Source organism: Caretta caretta, chromosome 4 (assembly GCF_965140235.1).
Source record: "Caretta caretta isolate rCarCar2 chromosome 4, rCarCar1.hap1, whole genome shotgun sequence".
Taxonomy (NCBI): domain Eukaryota; kingdom Metazoa; phylum Chordata; order Testudines; family Cheloniidae; genus Caretta; species Caretta caretta.
In genome coordinates, this window is record NC_134209.1 from 99,210,910 (window position 1) to 99,237,222 (window position 26,313).

Consider the following 26,313-nt stretch of genomic DNA (forward strand, 5'->3'; position numbering starts at 1 on the left):
CTTAATACTTAGAAGGCCATATTCATCCTTGGTTTAACTTCACTGGTGATCTTACTCCAGGCAGGAATTCAGTCTTGTATCCTAATTTGACATATGGACCCAACCACATCCTTGCATCCTTTGGTGAAGGAGCCCTCATGGATGGATTTCCGCAACCTCCCATTCCACTTTTGGCCTTCTATCTATTTTGATTCTTAATCCCTTTAGACCAGATGTGCCCAGCTTTGCCTAAGTGTGGGCTCAAGTGACGACTTGCCATAAATGCTATTTGTATAAAATGGAGGTCAGCTGGGTAGTCCACAGAGACTGGTGGTCCCAGTATGCAATGCTTCATCTTAATCTGAACAATATCACAGTGGAGATCACATGCTGGAAGCTGTCGTGTTTTCAGGCCCAACTTGTATTTCAAAGCAAATGATAGCTGTTGATCTCACATAGAACACACTGGACCACATATGGTTATCCTAATGTTGGCCCACTTTTGACAACGGGACACAGTTCTGCATGGTCTCATATTTCTAGAGCCTAGAAATTACAAATTACATTCTCACTATGCTGGAGCTACAGATCTCCCTCCACAATGCAACAACTGAGGAGTAATGGGACACAGGGAAGCTCTGACCATATCCCTTTGTTGGCAACGGGGAAGGAAGATGGCTGAGGAGCCACTATCCTATCTCGCTGCCACTGCAGGGTCCCTCTATGATGGGTTGTGAGGTTTATGGCAATCTGCCAGTGGTAGGGCACAAAGCCACTGAATTACAACAGGATCTAGAACATAGCAGTTTATAAAGATATATACAAGTTGTCTGAAGAATAATACATGAAGGGTAGTGTTACATACCAGTGGTTCCCAACCACTTCTCTGCCACGGCACACCTTCAGAATTTTAATTATTTTGAGGCACACCATCATATTGTCTCCAAATGAACTGGCCTCCTTATCACCTTGGTTTAAGCTGTTTACTACCTTTGCCATTCACAGTCTGTAGGGGCTGTGTGCAGAGAAGGGTGTAGGCAGGGGGTAGCTAGGGGCTGTGGGCAGAGAGGATGTAGCTCAGGATGTAGGCGGGGGGTAGCTAGGGGCTGTGTGCAGAGAGGATGTAGCTCAGGGTGCAGGTGGGACTGTGTCCTAGGGGGTGCTGCCGCTACAGGGCCCAGCCATGTGATCAGTCCCTAGTTGGCACAGTGGAGGCTGCTCCACTCATGGCCATGAGCACGCTGGGCTGGGCTTGGCCATGCCGTCCTACACAGTCCCCATGGCCACCGGCACCCAGTGGTTTGCGGCACAGAGGACTGTGTATCTGAGCCTGGAGGGCGCATTACTCATTACCCAGCCCAGGTGGAGAAACTGACCTGGACACACACAGCAGCTGTCATCACTGCTCGTGCCCCCCCGATCCCCAAATGTTCCTCGGTGCCCCCACAAGGGGCTCTGGCCAGGCCACACCCCCTAGAGGGGCACGGGGCTTGGAAAGGGAGGAGGGCCAAATGGAAGGCAGAACTCTGTCCCCCAGACGCATGCATTGCCTCTGTAACTTATTGAGTTTGGTGGTCAACACGCCCATCTTTGCCCCCCAGCCTGTCCAGCCCCCACCTCACCCCAATTCTGCCCCCCCCACACACACCAGTTCTGCCCCCACCCCCAAGTTCAGTCCCCCTTCCTCTCCTGAGATTCTTCCCCCTCCCAATCCTGGGGGAGGAGAGGGGCTGCAGGAGGGATAGGGAGAGACAGAGGAACCGACCAGTTGCTCACAAAAGGGGAGTGGGGAGGAGAGGGAGATTGAGCTCCCATTGGTTGCTCTGCCCCTGGAGGAGGTGGGGCAATGAGGCAGACAATCAGAAGATGGCTTCCCCCACTTTCTTTCCCCCTGTCCTATCCCCACTCCACATATAGTTTTAAAAAAAATTCTGCAGCACACCTGTTCAGGCCTGATGGCACACCAGTGTGCCACAGCACACCAGTTGGAAAACACTGATCTAGTCTGACCTGCACTTTGCACAGCACAGAACTTCACCTACCCACTGGGCTGGCCTTACCACGAGGCAAACTGAGGTGGCTGCCTCAGGTGCCAAACTGTGGGGGGGCGCCACTACGACCCAGAGTGTAGAAAATTGTGTCTGCTGCTGGTGCACATGTATTCTCTCCACTCTAAATACACAGAGATGGTGGAGTGCTGTGCTGGAGGAAGGAGAGCACAAGAGACATAACAGGCAGGCAGGAGAAAAGTGAGAGGGAATAACAGAAAGCAGCCGGAGCTGCAGGGAGAGAAAGGAGGAGGAGCCTTTTATGTACCTCTCTAGCACCCCCAGGAGCCTGGACTGATTAACACCAGCTTCTCAGGAAGCTTCCTGTTTCCTGCTGCTTCCCTGAACCCACTTGAGGAGAACAGGCAGTCAACTGCAGTAGTAGGAGCCAGTTAGGCCCTTAAGTCACTGATATCTTCCCTCCCTCAGGCCCTGCTACCAGCCTGCTTATTTGTCCCCTTCAACTGAGTGTTGAGAGCCACTATAGATGGCACAGAACAGCAGTCATGAGTGAAAGAAAAAAAAGCCCCTCTGAGGCAGCATTCAGAAAAAGAAAGCAAAGGAAGCTTTTCTATCTAAGCAGGAAGGAACTCTCCTGAGATACACAGACACAAATGTTCACGGTGAGCCTTCCGGCCCCAGTGAGGATGTGAGTGGTGAGGAGATGCCTGATCTTCCATTTAGTCAAAGTGCAGGTGACCTGGCAGCTACTGCAGCATCCATATCTCCATCTGAAATGGATGTAACCATGCACATTCCTGAAGAAAAGTGTAGATCAGAGAAGAGTGTGGTGGAGGCACAAGAAACAGCTGCTGCTGAGGTTAGTTCCTTAAGTCTAGATGATCCAGGACTGTGGACCCACTTGAGCAGTAGCCTGAGGGACTTCCTTGTACTGCCTGGGCCACAGCAAGTGAAAAACTTCATGTTCCCCAAAGACAATGAAAATAGACGTTTCCATCCAAAGCATTACTGGCGTGAAATCCCCAATGGTGACAAAGTGGAGAGGCCATGGCCTATGTACTCAAAAACCCAGAATGCTGCATACTGTTTTTGTTGCAAACTCTGCCAGTCTAATGTTCCAGCCACATTGGGTTCTACAGGAACAAAGGACTGGAAAAATCTGGCTGGAAATCTGGCATGCCATGAGAAGCCAGCAAATCACCAGAGAGCATTCATTAGGTGGAAAGAACTTGAGATGAGACTAAGGTTAAAGGCCACCATAGATGATCAGCATCAAGAGAAGATTGCATCAGAGTCTATACAGGCAAAATGTTCTGAAAAGGCTCATTGCCATTGTGAGACTGCTTGCTACCAAAACCTAGCACTGTGTGGCACTTCAGATCAGCTGTATGTACCAAACAATGGAAACTTCCTTAAAATTGTGGAGCTAATGGCTGAATTTGATGCTGTACTCCGGGAGCATCTAAGAAGAGTCACCACCCAAGAAATGTACACACACGACTACCTTGGAAAAACAATTCGAAATGAGATCATACAGTTACTGGCAACAAAAGTCCAACAGAAAATTGTGGCAGATCTGAAGTCAGCAAGATATTACTCCGTTATCCTGGACTGCACACCTGACATCAGCCATACGGAACAAATTACTTTAATGGTGCGTTTTGTAACAATAACAGAACCTAGTGAAAATGTCCCTGCAATGGTGACGGTCAGAGAGCATTTTCTAGAATGTATTGACATTGATGATACTACAGGAGCTGGTATGACAAATGTGCTTCTTAAAACGCTGGAAGTTACGGGAATTGTGATAGCTAACATGAGAGGTCACGGCTACGATAATGGTGCCAACCTGAGAGGAAAGAATAGAGGAGTGTAGACATGGATCTGAGAGTTAAACCCTCGAGCTTTTTTTGTCCCCTGCAGTTCTCATCATTGAACTTGGTGGTCAGTGATGCAGCATCAGCTTCTAGAGAGGCTGCTGAATTTTTTAATGTAATTCAAAGCATCTATGTATTTTTCTCATCAATGGCAAATTTTGAAGCAACATCTGGGAACATCCTCTCTGACACTGAAACCACTGAGTGCCACATGATGGGAAAGTCAAGTGGAGGCGATAAAGCCTATCAAACACCAAATTGGGAAGATAGATGATGGCATAGTTGCCATTATGGAGGATACTGCTATGACAGGAACTGTTCGTGGGAGAACAGTGGCAGAGGGAAATGGAATCCCCAGAAACATACATCACTTCAAATTTCTGTGTGGCTTAGTGTTGTGGCATAACATACTGTTTGAAATAAATGTTGTAAGCAAGAGACTCCAAGGTGTTGACCTTGATATATCTGGAGCAATGGAACAACTGGACAAAACAAAGTCATATCTTTAGTCTTACCAGTCAGATGAGGGATTTCAAAACGTTCTGAAGAGTGCACAGAAGTTGTCAGAGGAACTTCACACTGAAGTTATTTTCCCACCCATTCAAGAATATAAGAGTCACCAAAGAAGATGACATTTTGATTACGAGGCACGGGATAATCCCATAAGAGACCTCAAACAACAATTCAAAGTTGAATTCTTTAACCAGGTGCTAGATTGTGCAATACAGTCAGTTGAAGAACATTTCATGCAGCTTAAGGAACACATCAGTATATTTGGGATGTTGTTTGATATTCCAAAACTCTTCACCATACCAGAAGAAGACCTACACCAGCAATGCAGGGCACTAGAGCCAGTGTTGACACATGATGACATGCATGATATTTAGGTGATGAATTGAAAGCCCTTTCAAGATATATTCCAGAACAGCTTTTGGAGTTGATCCTGCTGAAATGTATGTGCACAGATAAGATGACCACCCTCTTTCCAAATGCTTTTGTTGCTCTGTGCATACTTCTAACACTTCCTGTAACAGTTGCCAGTGGAGAACGCAGCTTCTCCAAGCTGAAGTTAATAAAAACACATCTACGCTCCACAATGACACAGGAGAGGCTGGTCAGCCTTGCAACCATCTCAACAGAGCATGAGCTGGCCCAAACTGTGGACCTTCAGCAGGAAGCAGTTCAAATCTTTGCAACCAAGAAGGCACGGAAAGCACGACTTTGATTATTCAAACAGATTAAAATGCCAGTGTTTACTATGCAGACAAGAAAATTTACATTTGCTGTTCAGGCGTTTGAAAGTTAAGTGTTACTTAAAATTTTTGAACAAGGCATTTTAAGTTGTTAGTTCTCCTTTATTGGGGTAGGAAGCAGAGCAGTACCATGAGAAGAGTAGAACAGGAAGAAGGCATAATTGAGACCTTTCAAAGTTTTGGCCCAAGCAAGGGGACATGGGGGTGTCATTTGAGCTCCCCGCCTCAGGTGCCAAAATGTTGTGGGTCGGCCCTGCCTACAGACTCCTGTAATAACCACTAACCGCAGATTTCAAATCATGGCTTAAAGTAGGGCTGCCAAATAATTAAAAAATTAATTGTGATTAATTGTGAGATAAAAAAAGTCATGATTAATTGCAGTTTTAATCACACTGTTAATAACAGAATACCATTTATTTAAATATTTTTGGATATTTTCTATATTTTCAAATATATTGACTTTAGTTACAACACAGAATACAAAGTGTACAGTGCTTACTTTATATTATTATTTGTGATTACAAATATTTGCACTGTAAAAATGATAAAAGAAATAATATTTTTCAATTCACCTCATACAAGTACTGTAGTGCAGTCTCTATCATGAAAATGCAACTTACACATGTAGATTTTTTTTTACATAATTGCACTCAAAAATTAAAGAATGTAAAACTTTATCGCCTACAAGTCCACTCAGTCCTACTTCTTGTTCAGCCAATCACTAAGACAAATAAGTTTGTTTACTCTTACAGGAGATAATGGGGAGATTTAGGTTGGATATTAGGAAAAACTTTTTCACTAGGAGGGTGGTGAAACACTGGAATGCGTTACCTAGGGAGGTGGTGGAATGTCCTTCCTTAGAAGTTTTTAAGGTCAGGCTTGACAAAGCCCTGGCTGGGATGATTTAATTGGGGATCGGTCCTGCTTTGAGCAGGGGGTTGGACTAGATGACCTCCTGAGGTCCCTTCCAACCCTGATATTCTATGATTCTATGAATGCTGCCTGCTTCTTATTTACAACGTAACCTGAAAGTGAGACCAGGCATTCGCATAGCACTGTTGTAGCCAGCATTGCAAGGATTTATGTGTCAGATATACTAAACATTTGTATGCTCTTTCATGCTTTGACCACCATTCCAGAGGGCATGCTTCCATGCTGATGACTGGTTCTGCTTGATAACGATCCAAAGCAGTGCGGACCAATGCATGTTCATTTTCATCATCTGAGTCAGATGCCACCAACAGAAGGTTGATTTTGGTGGTTCGGGTTCTGTAGTTTCCGCATTGGAGTGTTGCTCTTTAAGACTTCTCACAGCATGTTCCACACCTTGTCCCTCTCAGAGTTTGAAAGGCATTTCAGATTCTTAAACCTTGGGTCCAGTGCTGTAGCTATCTTTAGAAATCTCATATTGGTACCTTCTTTGCATTTTGTCAAATCTGCAGTGAAAGTGTTCTTAAATAGAACATCATCTGCTTGGTTGTCATCTGAGACTGCCATAACACAAAATATATGGCAGAAAACCATGGAGCAGGAGACATACAGTTCTCCCCCACAGTGTTCAGTCACAAATTTAATTGACATATTTTTTTTTTTAACATGGAAGCATGTGCTCTGGAATGGTGGTAGAAGCATGAAGGGGCATACGAACATTTAGCATATCTGACACATAAATACCTTGTAACGTGGGCTACAACAGTTCCACGTGAGCACCTGTTCTCACTTTCAGGTGATACTGTTAATAAGAAGCGGACAGCAATATCTCCCGTAAATGTAAACAAACTTGTTTGTCTTAGTTATTGGCTGAACTTGAAGTAGGACTGAGTAGACTTGTAGTTTCTCAAGTTTTACATTGTTTTGTTTTTGAGTGCAGTTATGTAACAAAAATTAATTCTACATTTGTAAGTTGCACTTCCATGATAAAGAGATTGCACTACAGTACTTGTATGAGGTGAACTGAAAATACTATTTCTTTTGTTTACAAATATTTGAACTGTAAAAAGATAATTAAAATAATACTATAAAGTGAGCACTGTACACTTTGTATTCTGTGTTATAATTGAAATTAATATATTTGAACATTTAAATTGGTATTCTATTATTAATAGTGCAATAAAAATGGCGATTAATCAAAAATAATTTTTTAATCTAGTTAATCTGTTTTGCATTAATTGCTTGAGTTATCTGCAATTAATTGACAGCCCTAGTTTAAAGACTTCATGTTACAGAGAATCCACCATTTGCACTAGTTTAAACTTGCAAGTGACCCATGCCCCACGCTGCAGAGGAAAGCAAAAAAACCCCAGGGTCTCTGCCGATGTGACCCAGGGAAAAATTCCTTCCCAATCCCAAATATGGTGATTAGTTAGACCAGGGGTCGGCAACCAATGGCACGCATGCAAAAGGCAGCATGCGAGCTGATTTACAATGGCACTCTGCTGCCAGCCTGGGGTCCTGGTCGCCAGCCCCACTCAGCCTGTTGCCGGCCTGGATGGACAGAACCCCGGGCCGGCAGTGGGCTATCCGCCGCCCCCTCTGCCAGTCTGGGGTTCCATCCGCCAGCCCCTGTGAGCCGGGGTCCCAGCTGCTGGCCCCGCTCAGCCCGCTGCCAGTCTGGGGTTCCGTCCGTCGGCCCTTGTAAATGTAAAATGTATTACTAGCATGCAAAACCTTAAATTACAGTGAATAAATGAAGAGTTGGCACACCACTTCTGAAAGGTTGCCGACCTGAGTTGGACCCTGTACATGTGGGCAAGGCTCACCAGTCAGACACCTGGGAAATAATTCTCTGTAGTAACTCAGAGCCCTCCCCATCTAGTATCCCATCACTGGCCACTGGATATATTTGCTGCTAGCAATCACAGATCAGTTACATGCCGTTGTAGGCAGTCTCACCATACCATCCCCTCCATAAACTTATCAAGCTCAGCCTTGAAGCCAGAAGGTTTTTTGCCCCCCATTGTTCCCCTTGGAAGTCTGTTCCAGAACGTCACTCCTCTGATGGTTAGAAACCTTCTCCTAATTTCAAGTCTAAACTCGTTGGCCAGTTTATATCCATTTGTTCTTGTGTCCACATTGGCGCTTAACTTAAATAACTCCTCTCCCTCTTTGGTATTTATCCCTTTGATGTATTTATAGAGAGCAATCATATATCCCTCAGCCTTCTTTTGTTTAGGCTAAACAAATTTCATAGATTCATAGATATTTAGGCCAGAAGGGACCATTATGATCATCTAGTCTGACCTCCTGCACAATGCAGGCCACAGAATTTCACCCACCACTCCTAAAAAAGACCTCACACCTATATCTGTGCTATTGAAGTCCTCAAATTGTAGTTTGAAGACCTCAAGGAGCAGAGAATCCTCCAGCAAGTGACCCGTGCCCCATGCTACAGAGGAAGGCGAAAAACCTCCAGGGCCTTCCAATCTGCCCTGGAGGAAAATTCCTTCCCGACCCCAAATATGGCGATCAGCTAAACCCTGAGCATATGGGCAAGATTCATCAGCCAGATACTACAGAAAATTCTTTCCCGGGTAACTTGGATCTTACCCCATCTAAAAACCCATCACAGGCCATTGGGCCTATTTACCATGAACATTTAATTACCAAAACCATGTTATCCCATCATACCATCTCCTCCATAAACTTATCAAGTTTAATCTTAAAGCAAGATAGATCTTTTGCCCCCACTACTTCCCTCGGAAGGCTATTCCAAAACTTCACTCCTCTGATGGTTAGAAACCTTTGTCTAATTTCTAATCTAAATTTCCTAGTGGCCAGTTTATATCCATTTGTTCTTGTGTCCACATTGGTACTGAGTATTGGTATTTCCTCTCATAAGATAGGTTTTCTATTCCTTGGAGCCTCCAAGTAGCCCTTCTCTGCACATATTTCACTTTGAATTCATCTTTCTTAAACAGGGGAGACCAGAATTGCACACTATTCCAGATGTGTCTCACCAGTGCCTTGTATAATGGTACTAACACTTCCCTGTCTCTACTGGAAATACCTCGCCTGATGCATCCTTGGACTGTATTAGGCTTTTTTTCACAGCCACATCACACTGGCAGCTTAGTCATCCTGTGATCAACCAATACACCCAGGTCTTTCTCCTCCACTGTCACTTCCAACTGATATGTCCCTAGCTTATAACAAATGTTTTTGTTAGTCCCTAAATGTGTGACCTTTCATTCCGCAATATTAAATTTTATCCTGTTTCTATTATTCCAGTTTACAATGTCATTGAGATCTTCTGTTATGATATTCCAGTCCTCCTCCGTATTGCCAATACTTCCCAAATTTGTGTCAAATTTTATTAGTACACTCACTTCTTGTGCCAACATCAGTAATAAAAACGCTAAATAAGATTGGTCCCAAGAGCAATCCTGAGTAACCTCCCTCCAGCCTGACAGTTCACCTTTCAGTATGACCTGTTGTAGTCTTCCCTTGAGCCAGTTCCTTATCCACCTTTCAATTCTCATACTAATCCCCATCCTCTCCAATTTCACTAATAATTTCTCATGTGAAACTGTATCAAATGTCTTACTGTAATCCAGGTAGATGAGCTCTACTGGATTGCCTTTGTCTAAAAAAATCAGTTATCTTCTCAAAGAGGGAGATCAGGTTGGTCTGGCATGATCTACCTTTTGTAAAACCATGATGAATTTTATCCCAATTACTGTTAACCTCTATGTCCTTAACTACTTTCTCTTTCACAATTTATTCCAAGACCTTGCATACAACTGAGGTCAAACTAACAAGTGTGTAGTTTCCCAGATCACTTTTTCTCTCTTTCTTAAAAAAATAGGAACAATATTAGCAATTCTCCAGTCAGAGGGTACAATGTCCGAGTTTGGAGTCATTAAAAATCTTTGCTATTGGGCTTGCAATTTCATGTGCCAGTTCCTTCAATATTTTTGGATGGAGATTATCTGGACCTCCCAATTTAGTCACCATAAACTGTTTGAGTTTGACTTTGACTTCTACCTCTATGTTCTCATTCCCATTAGCCACCCTGCTACTATCCCTAAGTTCTTCATTAGCCTAATTAAAAACTGAGGTAAAGTATTTGTTTAGATGTTGGGACATGCCTAGTTTATCTTTAATCTCCACCACATCCTCAGTGTTTAGCAATTCCACTTTCCTTGTTTTCTTCTTATTTATATGGCTATAGAACCTTTTACTATTGATTTTAATTCCCTTTGCAAGGTCCAATTCTGCTTGGCTTTTGTCTGTTCTCACTTTAATCCTACACTTTCTGACCTCCAAGAGGTATCTTTCCTTGCTGATTCATCCCCTCTCCCATTCCTTGTAGGCTTTCTGCTTTCTCTTAATCACTTGTTTGAGATACTTGTTCATCCAGCTTGGTCTGCAACCTTTCCCTATGAATTTTTTCCCCTTGCTTGGGATGCAGACTTCAGATAGTTTCTGCAACTTTGACTTAAAGTAATTCCAAACTTCCTCCACATTCAGATCCTTGAGTTCTTCAGTCCAGTCCACTTCCTAATTCCCTTAATTTTTTAAAGTTTGCCCTTTCGAAATCAAGGTCCCTAATTGCAGATCTATTTTTGTTTATCCTTCCATTTAGTTTAAACTAAATTAGCTCATGATCACTCGAACCAAGGTTGTCCTCTACAACCAGTTCTTCTACGAGGTCCTCACTACTCACCAATCTAAATCTAAAATCACCAAATCTAAAATGGCATTACATCTTGTTGGTTCAGCAACTATTTGGTGAAGAAATCTGTTGGCTATCACCTCCAGGAAAATCTGGGCCCTACTATTATTAGTAGCACTTGTCTTCCAATCTATATCTGGGAAGTTAAAGTCTCCCATAATCACACAATTCCCAGTAGTATTTATTTAATTAAAAATATTAAGGGGGCCTCTATCCATATGCATATCTCCTGACTGAACAAGAGACTTCAATTGCTTCTTTAAAACACACTTCCTTGAGAGATCACAATTAGATGTCTAGATTGCCATTACCAGACACACCAGTATATCACTTATTATTTATGTTTGATCTGTTTTGTCTGTGTCTAAACTAGACTGTAAGCTAGTTGTGACTGGAATTAGTCTCTTGATTTATTTGTACACCACTTTCACTAAGTTGTTACCAGGCCAAATAAGGATTAATAATAGTCTACATTTAAGGCCAAAATTCTGCACACAAACCTCCAGCCTCTCATTCTGGAAACATGGCCCATAGTTACATGTGACACTTTCATGTTGCCTACCTTTTTTCAGTGGCTCAGGCTTTTTATCAGCTTTCTCTCTCCATGGCATGGTGATAGATGGGAAAAATGACTTCTTTTCTCTGGTTTCTTCCTCTTCATTTTTGTTCTCATTCTGTGCTGGTGAGTGCATCAATTTCACTTTACTGTCTTCTTTTTTCCAGGTGGTGTCTAACTCTGGTTTAGCCGTCTTTTGACCTAATGTGTCAGCTAAGTTTGATCTGTTCCTTTTAGAGAGAGGAGAGGATGGCGGGGTCTGGTTTGTGGGCTTTGGAGCTAATGCAGGTTTTTGTTGGAGTGACGATTTACACACAGGTTTCTCATGACTAGGTAAAGGAATCTGGCTGTTGGTCGATGGGAATAGAAGTGTAACTGTTGTGTCTGAGTTCTCCGAAACATTATTTGAAGAGTCTTTTAAAACATTAACAGTGGCATCCCTTCTCTCTAGGCTAGGGGATATATTGTCTTTTAGAGTGGTATTAATGGTTTCTTTTCCACTTTCTGTTGTAAATAGTGGGGCAGGTACACCATCAAAACTATCTCCTGCACTGTATCTTTTCTTTTTCTTTTGCTCTGCCTGTTGATCATAGTGAAAACGTAAGGAGTAATTTGTCCTTCTTAACTTTATCCCAAATGGAGAAACATTTTCTTCTTCATGTGGTGCTGTTTTATCCAGGTTTCTTGTACCAGTGTTCTGCTGACTTTCCAAAGTAGCTGGAGATTCTGATTGGGGCAGTTCTTTTCCTGAAGAATGAGAGAGGCTTGGAACAAGGAAAGATGGAAGATCTTTGGCAAACTTATAGCCTTCTGTGTAGTTTGCCATTTCAAGGTGTGTTTCACTCTTTGTTGCCATTTCAGTCACATTATCTTTACAAGCTGGAGTCTCATTGCGAGCAGCCACATCATCATTTGCATCAGTGGATGAATCTGTCTTTTTTCTTGTGTTCTCTGGTTCAGTACTTTCTGTACCACAGGCACTCTCAGCATCTGCATTGGCTTTTGAGGTTTCTGAAAATTTCTGCCATGCTGGTGTTATGGAAAATTTTGCATTCGCAGAAAGTGTTTTCCTTAAATTGGCATGGGAAGCACCTCGTCCTTTGGGAGTCCAGTCATCACTGTATCTACAGACACTTACTCGGTCTTTTTCATTTAGCTTGCTGTTTTCTGCACTCTTTAGGATTCTAGATCTAATAGAAGCCCATTCAGCTAATACGTCCTGATTGTTCAATGTCTCCTGTGTATACTTCATTTTACTGCGGCTAGATTTGGAATCAAGAGTAGTTTTCTGGGTGTTTTCTGGTGGGGGAAAATCCAGGTTTATTTTTTCTTCTGTCAAACCAAGTAAAGATTTACAAGCTGTATCTTTGATCTGATTCAGGTTTACGGCAGTGCCACAAAGCTGTGCTCCAGTAACCAAAATAGCTGTGTGTGGGACACACAAAGAGTAGGGAAGTGCAGGAGAACCTTTGCTAAATTTGTGGGTCTTGGATTCTTTGAGGGCAGAAAGGTGCGCTGCCTCTTTGACAGGAGTAACGGGGCTCAAATTCACTTTTTGAAATATGATCTGTTTCTCTCCCGATGACACTTGAAATGTGAATGGTCTGTGCATAGCCTGCCTTTCATCTACTTCCTGCCACCTTAGTTCTTCACCTGTCTTCTGCTCCTGAGCTTCGACTTCTCCCTTCTGTTTTGGTGTTAGCTTTTCTAGCACTGTTTCTTTCCCTTTCTGTGACTCTTTTGTTTTTTGTTGGTTTGATTCTTCTTGAAGCTGCTTCTCCATGGTTTCACTACCAGCATCCCCAGAACACACTTCTTCTTTGACCTGTTGCTGTCTTAAGGCTTGCTCTTGTTCTTTTTGCTTTTCCAAATGCTGTTGTCCATCCACGTGTATTTCTGCCTGTTCTTTCAGTTCTTGTTCATTTGATTCCTCTTGCCTTATTTTAAATTTCCCCTGTTGTTCTCTCTCTTCACTCTCCAGGGGTGTTTGTTCTGCTGGCTCATGTCTTTTTTGTTCTTCTTGTGTCTTTTGCTTCTCCAGTTTTTGCAGAGTTTGTTCTCCTTGTCTCTTCTTTTTTTCCTTCTGATGCTGGCTTTGTTCTTCCAGTCTCTTAGCTTCTTCCTCCTGCTGCAACTTCTCTTCAGCCTGAAGATGCCTTTTCTCAAATTCTTGTCTCTGTTCTTCCAATTCTTGTCTTTTTTGTTCCTCTTGTCTCTTTTTTTCTTCCTCCTGATGCTGTTTTCCAATCTCATGACACCTTTGTTCTTCCAGTTCTTTTATTTTCTGCTCCTCCAGTTCCACTCGTCTCCATTCTTCCAGTTCCTGTTGTCTCCGTTCATCCGGTCTTTTCTGCTCCTCCAGTTCCTGTTGTCTCCGTTCGTCCAGTCTTTTCTGTTCCTCCAGTTCCTGTTGTCTCCGTTCGTCCAGTCTTTTCTGCTCCTCCAGTTCCTGTTGTCTCCTTTCGTCCAGTCTTTTCTGCTCCTCCAGTTCCTGTTGTCTCCGTTCGTCCAGTCTTTTCTGCTCCTCCAGTTCCTGTTGTCTCCTTTCGTCCAGTCTTTTCTGCTCCTCCAGTTCCTGTTGTCTCCTTTCGTCCAGTCTTTTCTGCTCCTCCAGTTCCTGTTGTCTCCGTTCGTCCAGTCTTTTCTGCTCCTCCAGTTCCTGTTGTCTCCGTTCGTCCAGTCTTTTCTGCTCCTCCAGTTCCTGTTGTCTCCGTTCTTCTTCTTGACTTTTCTCCTCCTCCTGGTGCCTCTGCTCTTTTATTTTCAAATGTTTCTCCTCCTTAAGGAGATGCTGCCTTTTCTCTTTCTCACAATGCTTTCTCTCCTGTTGCCTTTGCATCTCTTCAATTTCCTGGCATCTTTGTTCTTCCAAATGTTTTTTTCCCTCTGCTTCTGCCATTTGTCTTTTCTCTTCAGCCTCGAGGATTCTCCAGTGATCTTCTTGCTTTCTTTTCTCATCTGCTAACTCAAGATGCTTTCGGCCCTCTCTGTTCTGGGTTGGCTTCGCTGGGGCAATGCACCCATGGTCATCTGGGTATCTCTCTCTGTACTGGGGGGTTTCTGGGTTTTCTTGCTCAGACTCTGTCACTGTTACGCTTTGTGACTCCTAATGTTGGGAAACAAAAGCAGAGTTACTTAATATTGGTTATTGTTCCCTTTCTTCACTGTACAGAATGGTGAACTGATCAGTTGCAAACTGACTAGTCTCTATTTTTTAACAATTGGCTTGAGATATAGATCATTTTATTTTTGTCCTTTGTTAGAAAGTCATATTTTTACTGTATTTGAGTACAGAGACTACACACACGAACTCATGAGTTACAGTATCATAACCCATGACATATTAGAGTAACTGAACAACATGTGGGTTGATCTGCTTCACCACTTTACAGGAGTGATATTTTGTAAAAGAAAGGACACATCCTGGCACTAACAACATGGTAATACTAAATAATAAATCACAGTTTACACTAATGCAGGTAAATCAATGGTGCCCAAATTCTGACTAACCAAGACCTGCAGCAGCACCTTCAGGGAAGTCTAAGGGCCACGCTGATTTGTGTAAAATGGAGTAGGCAGCAGCCACCCTCACCATAAAACTGGGTCTGAAGCACAGAGCGTACTGATACACACCACCAAAGCCAAAAGCTAAGGAGGCCACCGGGCTCATTGGGGAATATTGTATGCTGGGATCTGTAGTCACCACAGGCCACATGAAGGTGGCCACAATCACACAGGGGCTTCACGCGGCCCACGGGCCTCTCTTTGGCCACCCATGATGTGAATAGATTTTAGAATGTGACAGTCACATTTCCAGCACTGCCCCACATTTAACCACTTTGTAAGCTCCAGAATTTGTTCTGTTAAGGCTCAAAAACATTAAGCATCTGTTCAAAAGCATTGTCTGTGTCAGTTCTCTCTGCAGGGCTGGCTCTTTCCACACAATGAGCATGCAGCCCTGCAGAGAGCAGCTGTGTGGTGACGGCAAGGACAGGAGGAACAATGGTAAAGGAAATGCTGCTTGGCTGCTACTCTCTGCCTGGCTAAACCCCAGTTAGTTGGGGCTCCCCACGCTGGTGGTTCCAATGCAGAAATCTGGGAGCTACCTAAAAATCATGAAAAATCTGGAGATCCCTAGCTTTTCTATGCTAGTGGAGAGGTGTGATGACTGCTGCTTAATGAAGGTAGCCATTGCGATTAAATGGGATACCATGAGGTGGGTTAGTGGTACAAGAGGTATTTTGTTTGTTTCAGGGACCGTATGTCTACCCTGCAGCTGGGAGCGTACTTCCCAGCTTGAGTAGACAGATGTGCTAGCTCTGCTCAAGCTAATGTACTAAAAATAGCACTGTAGTCGGGAGGTAGCACAAGCGGCAGCTTGGACTAGCCACCCAAGTATGTACCCAGAGGTTCCAGACGGGTTTGTATCAAGCCATTAGCCAGAGTACTCCTGGCTACTCTGCTATTTTGCTGTGTGCTAGCTCAAATAGAGTTAGCATGTGTCTGTCTACACAAGCTGAGAAGCAGGTTCCCAGCTGCAGTGGAGATGTACCCTCAGTCTCCTGTTGATTCCACGTTTCCGTCTCTATCAACAGCTTTTACTAAGCTGCAATACCTGCAGAAGCTGTATGAAGTCCTTCACCGCTGCCTCTTTCTGACTGCCAATTTGTTTCCTGCATGTCAGCTCCACACACCACTTCAGGAGTCTTGCTGGTTCTAGGCAAGCAGCTGACTCACTCTCTGCCCAGTACAGGGCGTGCTTCCTCCCAGCTACATGGACCTTCCGTAGACATAACAGGCTCACCACGACTTTGCAGCTCCTCAGACAACACCATTACCATTAAAATGCCTTCTGTTAGTTGAGGGGGAAGGAGATGCTGGGCCAACACGTTTCTCACCAGAAGGGAGAGAGGATGAGGGAATAGACAGAGCAAAACAAAGGGGTGGCTGGGCTCTTTTTTCTGTCCTGCTGTCCTCCCGTGAATAAATGTCTTAGCCCAGCAGCTCCCTCCCTTATCTGGAAATTCCTGTTAACTCCAGGGAAGCTGCCCACTGGCCTCTTTCGGGTTCCTGGAGAGGAGGGAAGGCAGTGTGGGAGAGACGTAGGGCTCCTTCCGTCATTCCTTTCCTATCGTTGTTTGGATTGTGAAGTATTTCTTTTGGAAGCCCAATGGCCAGATTATGGCAGAGGCACACCAGGATGGGAAGGGTGCACAGGGAGTGAGGAAGGGAAAAGAGAAAGGACCATGGCCCACCCTCCCTCCACACAGGTCAATGAAGCTGGCTGATTGTGGGGAAGAGAGCACATTGCACCCTCACAGTGCCTCCTGGAACTCTCCTGGATGGGTGCAGCACATCATCAGCCCCAGATAGCTATACGGAGCTAAACACTACCTGTCCCTTGTCTCCACTAGAACTTTACATTCAGACAGCTATCTTGAGTTCTCTCAATATAAAAACCACATGCCTCATTTTGCAGTGAAGACAAAGTCTACGTTGTGAATGTTTCCCAAAGATCTCCCCGGTGTTACCCAGCCAGGTCTGTACCTGCATCATACCTACCATTCATCTTGTTATTTTCAGTTGCAACTATTTTGTGAGTACTTACTACAGTTTCTAAAGCAGACCATCTCATCTCATCATTTGACAACCCAAATCAGTTCAATACCTTTGTTAATCTTCTGTGTTTTCTTGACAGCCTCTGTTTTTTTGGCTTTATGGAGAGTTTGTGCTTAGCCGCGCTGTTGTCCAGACGAGCGATTGCCTGGGGGACCGCATCAAGATTGATTGATTCAATTGTGCCAGCAGAGGAAATGTGTCTTTTTGACCGAGACGATTTGACTGGAGTGACCTGTTTTGTACCATATATACAAAGTAACCCTCATTAAAACCATACAAAAAGATTTAAAACAAAAAACATTTCTGTATGTATGCATTCAAGAGAGTGGTTAGTAGAAAACATGCAAAACGAGGAAAGAATTTCCAGCAATATTCCCTTGGACATTTTAAGTTTGCCAAAGGTAAAAAAAAAGACATGAATTCTTATCATAGAATCATAGAATATCAGGGTTGGAAGGGACCTCAGGAGGTCATCTAGTCCAACCCCCTGCTCAAAAGCAGGACCAATCCCCAATTAAATCAATTAATCAATTAATTCTTCTGTAAGTATTGCCCACCACACTCGTTTGAGTAAGGCTACATCAAGAAATGGCTGAAAGATAGGAAGGATAAACCAATCTAAGCATTACAACAGAGCCTACAGTAGGGAGTGCTGCAGAGCCACCCCACCCCAGTGGGAAATGCTAGAAACCTTATGCCTCAGGCAGGTACAATGCTTCGTGGAGCACAGTGGGAGCATGGCCAGTGCATCATGCTTGGTGTACTCTCTCATGTGTGGCCAGCTCTGCTGACTGATGCAGAAGCAGGGCAACAAGATGCCCCTCCCGCCCCTTTTTGCCTCTCTCTGTCTCATTTGGAGAGGTTAGCAGTAGTAGTGGAACTAGCTTGGAGCAATCCTTGTGCTGCTGGAAGCACAGGGATTGCCATTCTACTTAGCTCTACCAGAGGATGCAAGGGGAAGAGATGTTCCTTGCAACCTCTCACCCACCCTCCTCCTGTGCAGGGCTGGGCACAACTGAGCCCTAAATGCATATGTAATATAGGTCATGTTTCTACATGTCACAGAACGCATAGCGATAGACACACTCCAACCCCCAAGCCCTCTGAGCATTCACCTGGCGTGTCCAGCTCCTGGTCCACTGGACATTCGCAGTATTCACAGATTTGCTGCTCCCAAATAAGCAGAACACCCCAGCTTACTAATTACATCTTAGATAACTGCTCCGTTTAACACACAACACTTACTTAGATAAGTTTATAGTGAAAATGAGTAGAAGTTTATTTTAAAAAGTATAGAGATTCAAGTGACAGCAAGTAGTAGTATTGGAAACAATTAGTTACATATAAAATAAAATTGTAACAGGCATTCTAGAACCTAGACTTAATTAACAAGATCCTCTCATGTCTAATGTGCTTCAAGTGGTATATGTGTTTGTGTTTACATAGCTTGTCTCCTAGATGAAGGAACGAGAGCATCCTCTTAGTTCTCAGATATATCCCCCCACAATCTATTGTCTTTACTAGTAAATAGGATCCCCTCCTGCTGTTTATTTTTTCCTGTAAATTTCCTCTTCTGTAGATTTTGACTGGTCTCATGCTCAGTATGCAGACAGTCTTCCATTGTGAGACTTACAATGCTCACTACCCAAGACCAGACAGAAAGATAAGCGTCTGTACCTACTGTTTGAAAGTAACCCGTTTAAGACATGGCACCGCTTGGTTACCTGCCTTAACTCCAAAGATTTGAGAACACAATTTCTAGTATAGATACATAACCCATTAAATATTATCTGTACATAAATTTTGAAATTATTATGATGACAAGTGGGCTACTGCCTCCTGATCCAGACCTTACATGCCACCCTTTGGTGAACTTAATATGCATATATCTGACCCGAGGAATCCCTATAAAAACTCTATGCATTCCCTATGCCCGCTAACAGTTGGCACCAAGAAGTTCCTGGCTTATAGCTCACCCTTTATATTGATGCAGTAGAGTTAGCCACTGGTTAACCTATAGGCCAGCACATCCCTCACCCCTTCTGCTTCCTGGGGCCCCCATTGGCCTGGAGCAGCGAACCACGGCCACTTGGAGCCGCGATCAGACGAACCTGCGGACGGGACAGGTAAACAAACCGGCCCGGCCTGCCAGGGGGCTTACCGTGGCGGACCGCGGGCCAAAGGTTGCCGATCCCTGCAATAACCCATTACAACAAATGTTGGTGGAAAATAGGTCAAGTTGTTTTCAACAATGAATATTAAACAGGTTCAAGAAAACTAGACAGAGAGGTTTAATTAATAAAAAAAAAAAAAAAAAAGATTCTGAGCTGTGTGGCTTTTTGTGAGGTTTTGCTGCACCATCCCCAGCACAGACTTCAAATCAGGGGTAGGCAAACTTTTTGGCCTGAGGGCCACATCTGGGTACGGAAATTGTATGGTGGGCCATGAATGCTCATGAAATTAACAATTCAGAGATACTCAAATAAACTTTATTTAATAAAGATACATTTTAGTGGAAATAAATATAAAACTTTAACTACTATTATAAATACACCACATCATAACAATGTATTATAATAATTAAACTCAATTTACCCCCTTTCCACGCCCTCTCTCTCTAGCCTGGACTTGTTGGGCACCAGATTCCAGTCACTGGAACTTATCGAGATTCACCAGCCCCCTGCTCTCAGAAATCTCCTCCCATGTAGGTCCCAACACCCCACAACTTTGAAAACCACCACTGAGCACTCCCTGGCCAACTACTCTGTTTTCTCAACAATAATGGAAAATTAACACTACTAAAACATCAGAGTCACCTAAGCCAACAAGCAGCAGCCATGTGGGCTTGCACGTTCCAGGCTCTGATGGCACGTGAGGCATGTTTGGTTTGTGCAGCTGGATAACGTGTGCCCTCACGGCAGTCACGAACACACGGGAGTGCCAGGCGGGAGCAGCGGGACAAACCCCCGACCCTGATTCCTAGCTGGAGTGGGGCAATGGAGCTCAAGGGCCAGATTAAAAGGTCTGATGGGCTGGACGCAGCCTCTAGTTTGCCCACCCCTGCTTTAAATCCTCCTTGAACCTTTGCACTTATTCAGCCACCAGTTCCCCTCTGCTTCAGTGCCACCCTCCCTGGAATCTCTAATGAGACTTGCTTGATTTAGGCAGGCTCCCTGCTCTTCCACCAAAAACCCTGCTGAGGAATCTGTGGGTGTGGACTTCTTCACTCTTGAGTTGAACATTGTGGCAGGAAGCGCACTCCTTGCAGAGTCTGGCTGTACAGGGTGGGTCCCCTGGCCTGAGTCTGACAGTGGCCTTAAGGTCTTTTCCATTAGGTGCTTCCTAAGGCAAAGTTCCCGCCCTTTCCAGGTGCAACTGAGGAATGAACTACAGATAGTGCACCTTGCTACAAAGTGGGCTTCCTCAAGGCAGTACAGACAGCATTGGTACTCATCACTGATGGAGAAGGAGCCTGGGCAGGAAGCACAGATTTTGAAGCCCCAAGTCCTGGGCATAGTCCAATACCCAAAGCAGGGTAATAGAGGGGGAAGGGGGCTCCCCAGGTCAGGGAGGCTAACTATAAAACATTAAAAACTATCAGATAAAACTTGAAACTGTAAAAACTTCTAAAACCAATTTACAGATATCTATATATATGTTCACAGATAAAGGAATAAAACCAAAGCTTTGGACACTGGAGTTTTGGACACTGGACCAAGACCATGCAGTGGTGAGAAGGAACTGGGGAATGGTTGGTCCACTCCAACCTTTATCTCCTCAGTCAGAGGCATGAGGTGAGACAGGACGCATGTGTAGACCAATGGACACTGCTTTCAAAACACTCCAGCTCCAGGTTCATGGAGCACATGCCTACCCACAGTGGAATACACACAGGGACCAGCACTCAAAGAAGAATTTCCAGTGTGGATACATAACTTCTTAAATATTATCGTACATAGCATTTCAGAATGATTATAATGATCACTGGGCTACTGGCTCTTGATAGAGACCTTACATACCACCCATTGGTTAATTTGATATGGACATGTCTGACCCAGGGATCCCTGTAAAATCCTATGCATTCCCTGTGCCCTCCACCAATTGGCACCAAGAGGTTCCTGGATCACACACACTGAACCAAACGAGGACAGCTGGTCAGTTTTAAGCAGTTAAAAAAAAAAAAGGTTTATCTTCAGATGTGTTCATTTATTAACAACTTTCAAGAAAGAACTTGGTATTTTGTTTTAAAGAAACACTCAATGACTAAGGAAATAATTTTCATTCATACTAATTGGATATCCCAACTGGGGCATAACTAACATTACAAATTTTTATAAACGCCAATGAATCAGTTCTGAAGACAGATTAGCAGCTAAAGTTTCAGCCGGGTCACATTTTTTAGTGTTGCCAGCTCTCATGATTTTATCATGACTTTCACAATATTTTGATGTTTTTCTTTACGCCCAACCTGGAGGCAAGTGCTTATGAGAGACTCTCAGCTTTTATTTAAAACAAAATTAAGTTTCTAGATTTCATGGTTGTGGTGAAAAGCTTGAAAATATTACATGAGGGCACACTAGAAGCTGAGAAATCAGCAGAGAAATAACAAGAACCTAACATTTATTATTTTTTTAAATCTCAGGTTTGCTAACATAGGGCGTGTTGTATTTCAGGTATTTTAGTTATGTTCAGCCTTTAAGCCTGAATCAGTTGGGTTGGACTTACTACTACTTGAGTTTCCAAAACTATATTTAATTGGTATAAGGCAACACTAAAGTATACATTCCTCAAAATAGGTGTTGAGTTCTAAGCATAAAGTGACAAGTAAAATTTCTCATTGCATGTGAAAGTCTCCTGTTGAAATCAGAGAATCAAATCAGAGCCCATGTCTTTTGGACTGCAAATATTTCGGCCCAGATACTGCAAATACTTATGCATGAGTGTAATTTCACTCATGTAGGCAGCTGCCATTAAACACAACAGGATTATTTTCATGAATAAGGTTGTACATATAACTAACTGTTTGCAGGACTGGGACTTTTTCCAGCCATACTGAAAACACGCTGCACCCTGCAAAAAGAAAAAACCTTGCAATGCTTGGCTGAAGCACTTGAATCTTACTGTATCCACTGTAGGTCTCGTAACAGCAGATGCTGTTATATTGGGGAAATTACAAGTGAGTACACAAGAAAGTAATCTTTAAGAGGTGACAAAAATCAAAAGTGTCTCCATATGGTCCATTTAGCTACCACTGTTAGATTTGCAATTGGTGTGAACTCAGAAAGGGAGGAAAAGTCTTCTACAGAGGAAAAATTAGTATCTTTTTTTCAAGACAGCTCTGAAATCCACAAAGGTTAAACACAGGTTTATCAGAGAGCCAGTTGTTTAAAGATCTTGAAATATTTTGCATAGCCTTATTAAATTACATCTAGGCATAATAAAGTAGTAAAAGTACTTATGAAAATGATGGTTCTGCAATAATTTGAATGTTTGACGAGCAGATGATATAGAGCTATGTTCAGTTTTCTGTAGTCATCTATTACCATAGTAACAGACTTCCCAACTTCAGTCACTACTCATTTACCAGTGTCTCCTCAAATCCAGTACCTCAGAATTGTACAGCCTCACTGCAGGTTTGGATGAATTTGGGACAATAAAACTGAATACTGCAGTAAAATAACTGGCGGTTTACTAAAAAATAAATTAAAACAAAGGAGGAAAAAGTAATTAAAATAGAAAAGAATTTGATACATATTCAATTAACTATTCATGTCTTATTACCTTCTTCTCCGATTCATGTCCTGTCCCAGGCACGCTCATAGGGCTTAATGAATCCGGAGTGTCACTTAACTGGAAAATAAGATTAGCACAGCTAGATATTAGAATGTAAAGGATTTAATAAATATGATTAAAAGAACTAGTGAAATCACAAAGTGAGAGTGAAAAGGCCTGTTAGGACTTTTCCTCCACCCCCACTAGCACCATAGGTCTGACGGATGCACAGTTCTGCTTCCTGGTCTAACACAGTTTTCTCTTCTACACTTTTATAATCTTATAGCTGCCTATAAGGAAGAGTCTGTAGATATCAAACTAATGAGACCCTACAGGCTACACAGGCTAAATGATAAGAGTTCACTCTTATTCTTTAGCACTAGATAATTAGATTTAACACCAAAGCAAAATGCAACCTATCATGATTTCTAGCAGTTTTGATATATTGTCATATTAAGAATCAATGTATTAACTTGACTGAAGCATAGACCAGAATAAAATGGAATTAAGAGTCCTATCTTCTCTTAGGCAGACATTATCTACATAGAGGGGTGGAAATACTGCATTTCAACCCAGTGCTTCCTGTGAACTCCTTTCCTCTGGAGCCAAATGGGATCCACAGAGAGGCCCCTTTGACCTTTTAGTTCCATCCGTAAGGGTTCATTAATGCTGCAAGAGTCGTGCTGTCCAGGGCCATCAGAACCCATCTTATGGGAATGGATTCTAAACCATGGAGGAAGAACTACATTAATTCCTGAAGACTGAGGGAACTTCATTATTAACCATTTGTACTAGTATAGCACCTCGAGGTCCTAACCAAGATTGTGCTGTGTGCTGTACACACACATGCGGTAAGAGACAGTCCCTGTCCCAAAGAGTTTACCATCTAACTAGACAAGACACACAAAGGGTAAGAGGAAACCAAGGCAAAATACTTTCCCCAAGGTCAGTAGCTAAGGCAGGAACAAAACCCAGGTCTGCTACATTCTAGTCCAATGCCTTATTCACAGACAAACTTGCTTTGCTTTGGCCTGTGGATTTGGTGGGGAAAATTATTCAATGAAACTTGACCTTCATCCCCTTCCCAATCCCCATCCTTGTGCCCTCCAATTCCATGGATCTGGAGTGGTCCTCAGTGGGGCCAAGAGGGACGTGGACACCATGCCATGGAGGCAACACTCCCCTATGTTCTGCCCCCTAAAAAGCAATCCCTGGGTTCATGGGAAAGTACTGGGGCCCTACATTTGGTATTACTGTATCATTTATGGGCATTAACTTAACAGTCTTTCTTTTTATAATTGTTCTTATGTTTATGCATTATAGAGTGCATTTAAGTGACTCGTTTTAGCTAGGAGCTTGTGAAGCTTTCTGTGATATGAATTATAGCCTATTTGCATCTTTGATATAAAATGACGGGCTTGATTTTTAATCCCACATTTTTCAGTTCTGACCTATTTTATGTACACTCTGTGATTCTCCTTTTATGACTCATTAGCAGATATTAGTAGATAGCCTCAAAATTAGCATTTCAAACACATGCCAAATCAAATTGAGAACTGAAGCCAATAATCCAATTTACCTAAATAATAATAATGAAAAACCACATGGAATATAAGAAATACAACACCAACAATACTTAGCACTTCTAATCTGTAGCTTTCCAAGTGCTGCATAAAATGCATATGCCTTCTTATTCCCTGTGTACAAATGGAAGCACAGAGAGGATACAAAGGCTTGATCTACACTAGAAAATTAGGTAGGCATAACTACACCACTCGAGATGTGAAAAATCCAAAATATTTTTATATCACACGCTGTAAAGCTTCAGGCGAGTAGATGGGCTTGTTTAAATAGAGCAAAAAACAGATAAAAAGTTGTGAGTTCTTTGGAAATCCTTTAACAGGCAGATTTTGCTCTGTATGATTCAGTAACTGTACTCAAGGTGAACAGGGAGTGCAGAATGAAAGAGAAAAGGAAAATCAGCCAATGATAAAGAATATGGTGGAGCCTGGCCCTGGGCATGTGCACATCTGGGGGAGTGTAGTATGGCTTCTCCTCCAAATGGCTCCGCGTAGGGGCATGGCAACACCTGAAAGCCAGTGAGAGGTGGTACCAAGCCAACTAGTGGTAGCGAATGAGTGACCACTGCAGCTCTGGCATGCTCTCCCTGAGAAGCCTTGGGAAGAATTCTGGCTGAGACAACCCAAATTCCTCCTCAGGCTGCAACATAATTCCTCTGAACCTCCCTCCAGGAAGGGCTGTGACTTAAAAACACAATCTGGCCCTCAAGCTCTATTCAAACATCCTACTGCAAGGGTAGGGATGTAGGATGGGAGGTGGATAGACAAATCTTTTTGCAGGGAACCCATGGGTCAGATAGGAAAATACTGAGAGACACACAAACCCTACCTCCTGTACAGCCCTGGAGGATACAAATACAGTGGAAACAATACATTTCTGCTGCACAGGGGAGCCGTGAATCTGAGAGATCAATTAAGGAGACTCCAGAACACACTTCAGAGTTCAGAGCTTAACTCCACAATAGTGCTGGGGGGTGGGGAGGAGGAAGGCTTTGTGGACAGATTGAGGCTCTACATCCCTCTGTGAATTAGTGGGAAGAGATTCCATGATTCTTTGAAGGGGTCAACAAACACATGGACAAGGGGGAATCCAGTGGACATAGTGTACTTAGATTTCCAGAAAGCCTTTGACAAGGTCCCTCACCAAAGGCTCTTACATAAATTAAGTTGTCATGGGATAAGAGGGAAGATCCTTTCATGGATTGAGAACTGGTTAAAAGACAGGGAACAAAGGGTAGGAATAAATGGTAAATTTTCAGAATGGAGAGGGGAAACTAGTGGTGTTCTCCAAGAGTCAGTCCTAGGACCAGTCCTATTCAACTTATTCAAAAATTATCTGGAGAAGGGGTAAACAGTGAGGTGGCAAAGTTTGCAGATGATACTAAACTGCTCAAGATAGTTAAGACCAAAGCAGACTGTGAAGAACTTCAAAAAGATCTCACAAAACTAAGCGATTGGGCAACAAAATGGCAAATGAAATTTAATGTGGATAAATGTAAAGTAATGCACGTTGGAAAAAATAACCCCAATTATACATACAATATGATAGGGGCTAATTTAGCTACAACTAATCAGGAGAAAGATCTTGGAGTCATCGTGGATAGTTCTCTGAAGACATCCACTCAGTGTACAGCGGCAGTCAAAAAAGCAAATGGGATGTTAGGAATCATTAAAAAAGGGATAGAGAATAAGACGGAGAATATCTTATTGCCCTTATATAAATCCATGGTACCCCCACATCTTGAATACTGTGTACAGATGTGGTCTCCTCATCTCAAAAAAGATATACTGGCATTAGAAAAGGTTCAGAAAAGGGCAACTAAAATGATTAGGGGTTTCGAATGGGTCCCATATGAGAAGAGATTAAAGAGGCTAGGACTTTGCATCTTGGAAAAGAGGAGACTAAGGGGGGATATGATAGAGGTATATAAAATCATGAGTGGTGTGGAGAAAGTGAATAAGGAAAGGTTATTTACTTGTTCCCATAATATAAG

The 26,313-nt window shown here is 43.0% G+C and overlaps 1 protein-coding gene across 7 annotated transcripts in view; it reads right to left on the reverse strand.

The window, feature by feature from the left end:
• CRACD (capping protein inhibiting regulator of actin dynamics) overlaps positions 1-26,313 on the reverse strand; it is a 221,009-nt gene that overhangs the window by 11,977 nt on the left and 182,719 nt on the right. For all 7 annotated transcript variants that reach the window (XM_075127893.1, XM_048848211.2, XM_048848210.2 and 4 more), the window contains 3 exons: positions 22,749-22,817; positions 17,017-17,199; positions 11,355-14,454 (listed from right to left, as the gene is read on the reverse strand). In XM_075127893.1, coding sequence (XP_074983994.1) covers positions 11,355-14,454; positions 17,017-17,199; positions 22,749-22,817 — 3,352 coding nt within the window. The remainder of the gene's footprint in view (positions 1-11,354; positions 14,455-17,016; positions 17,200-22,748; positions 22,818-26,313) is intronic.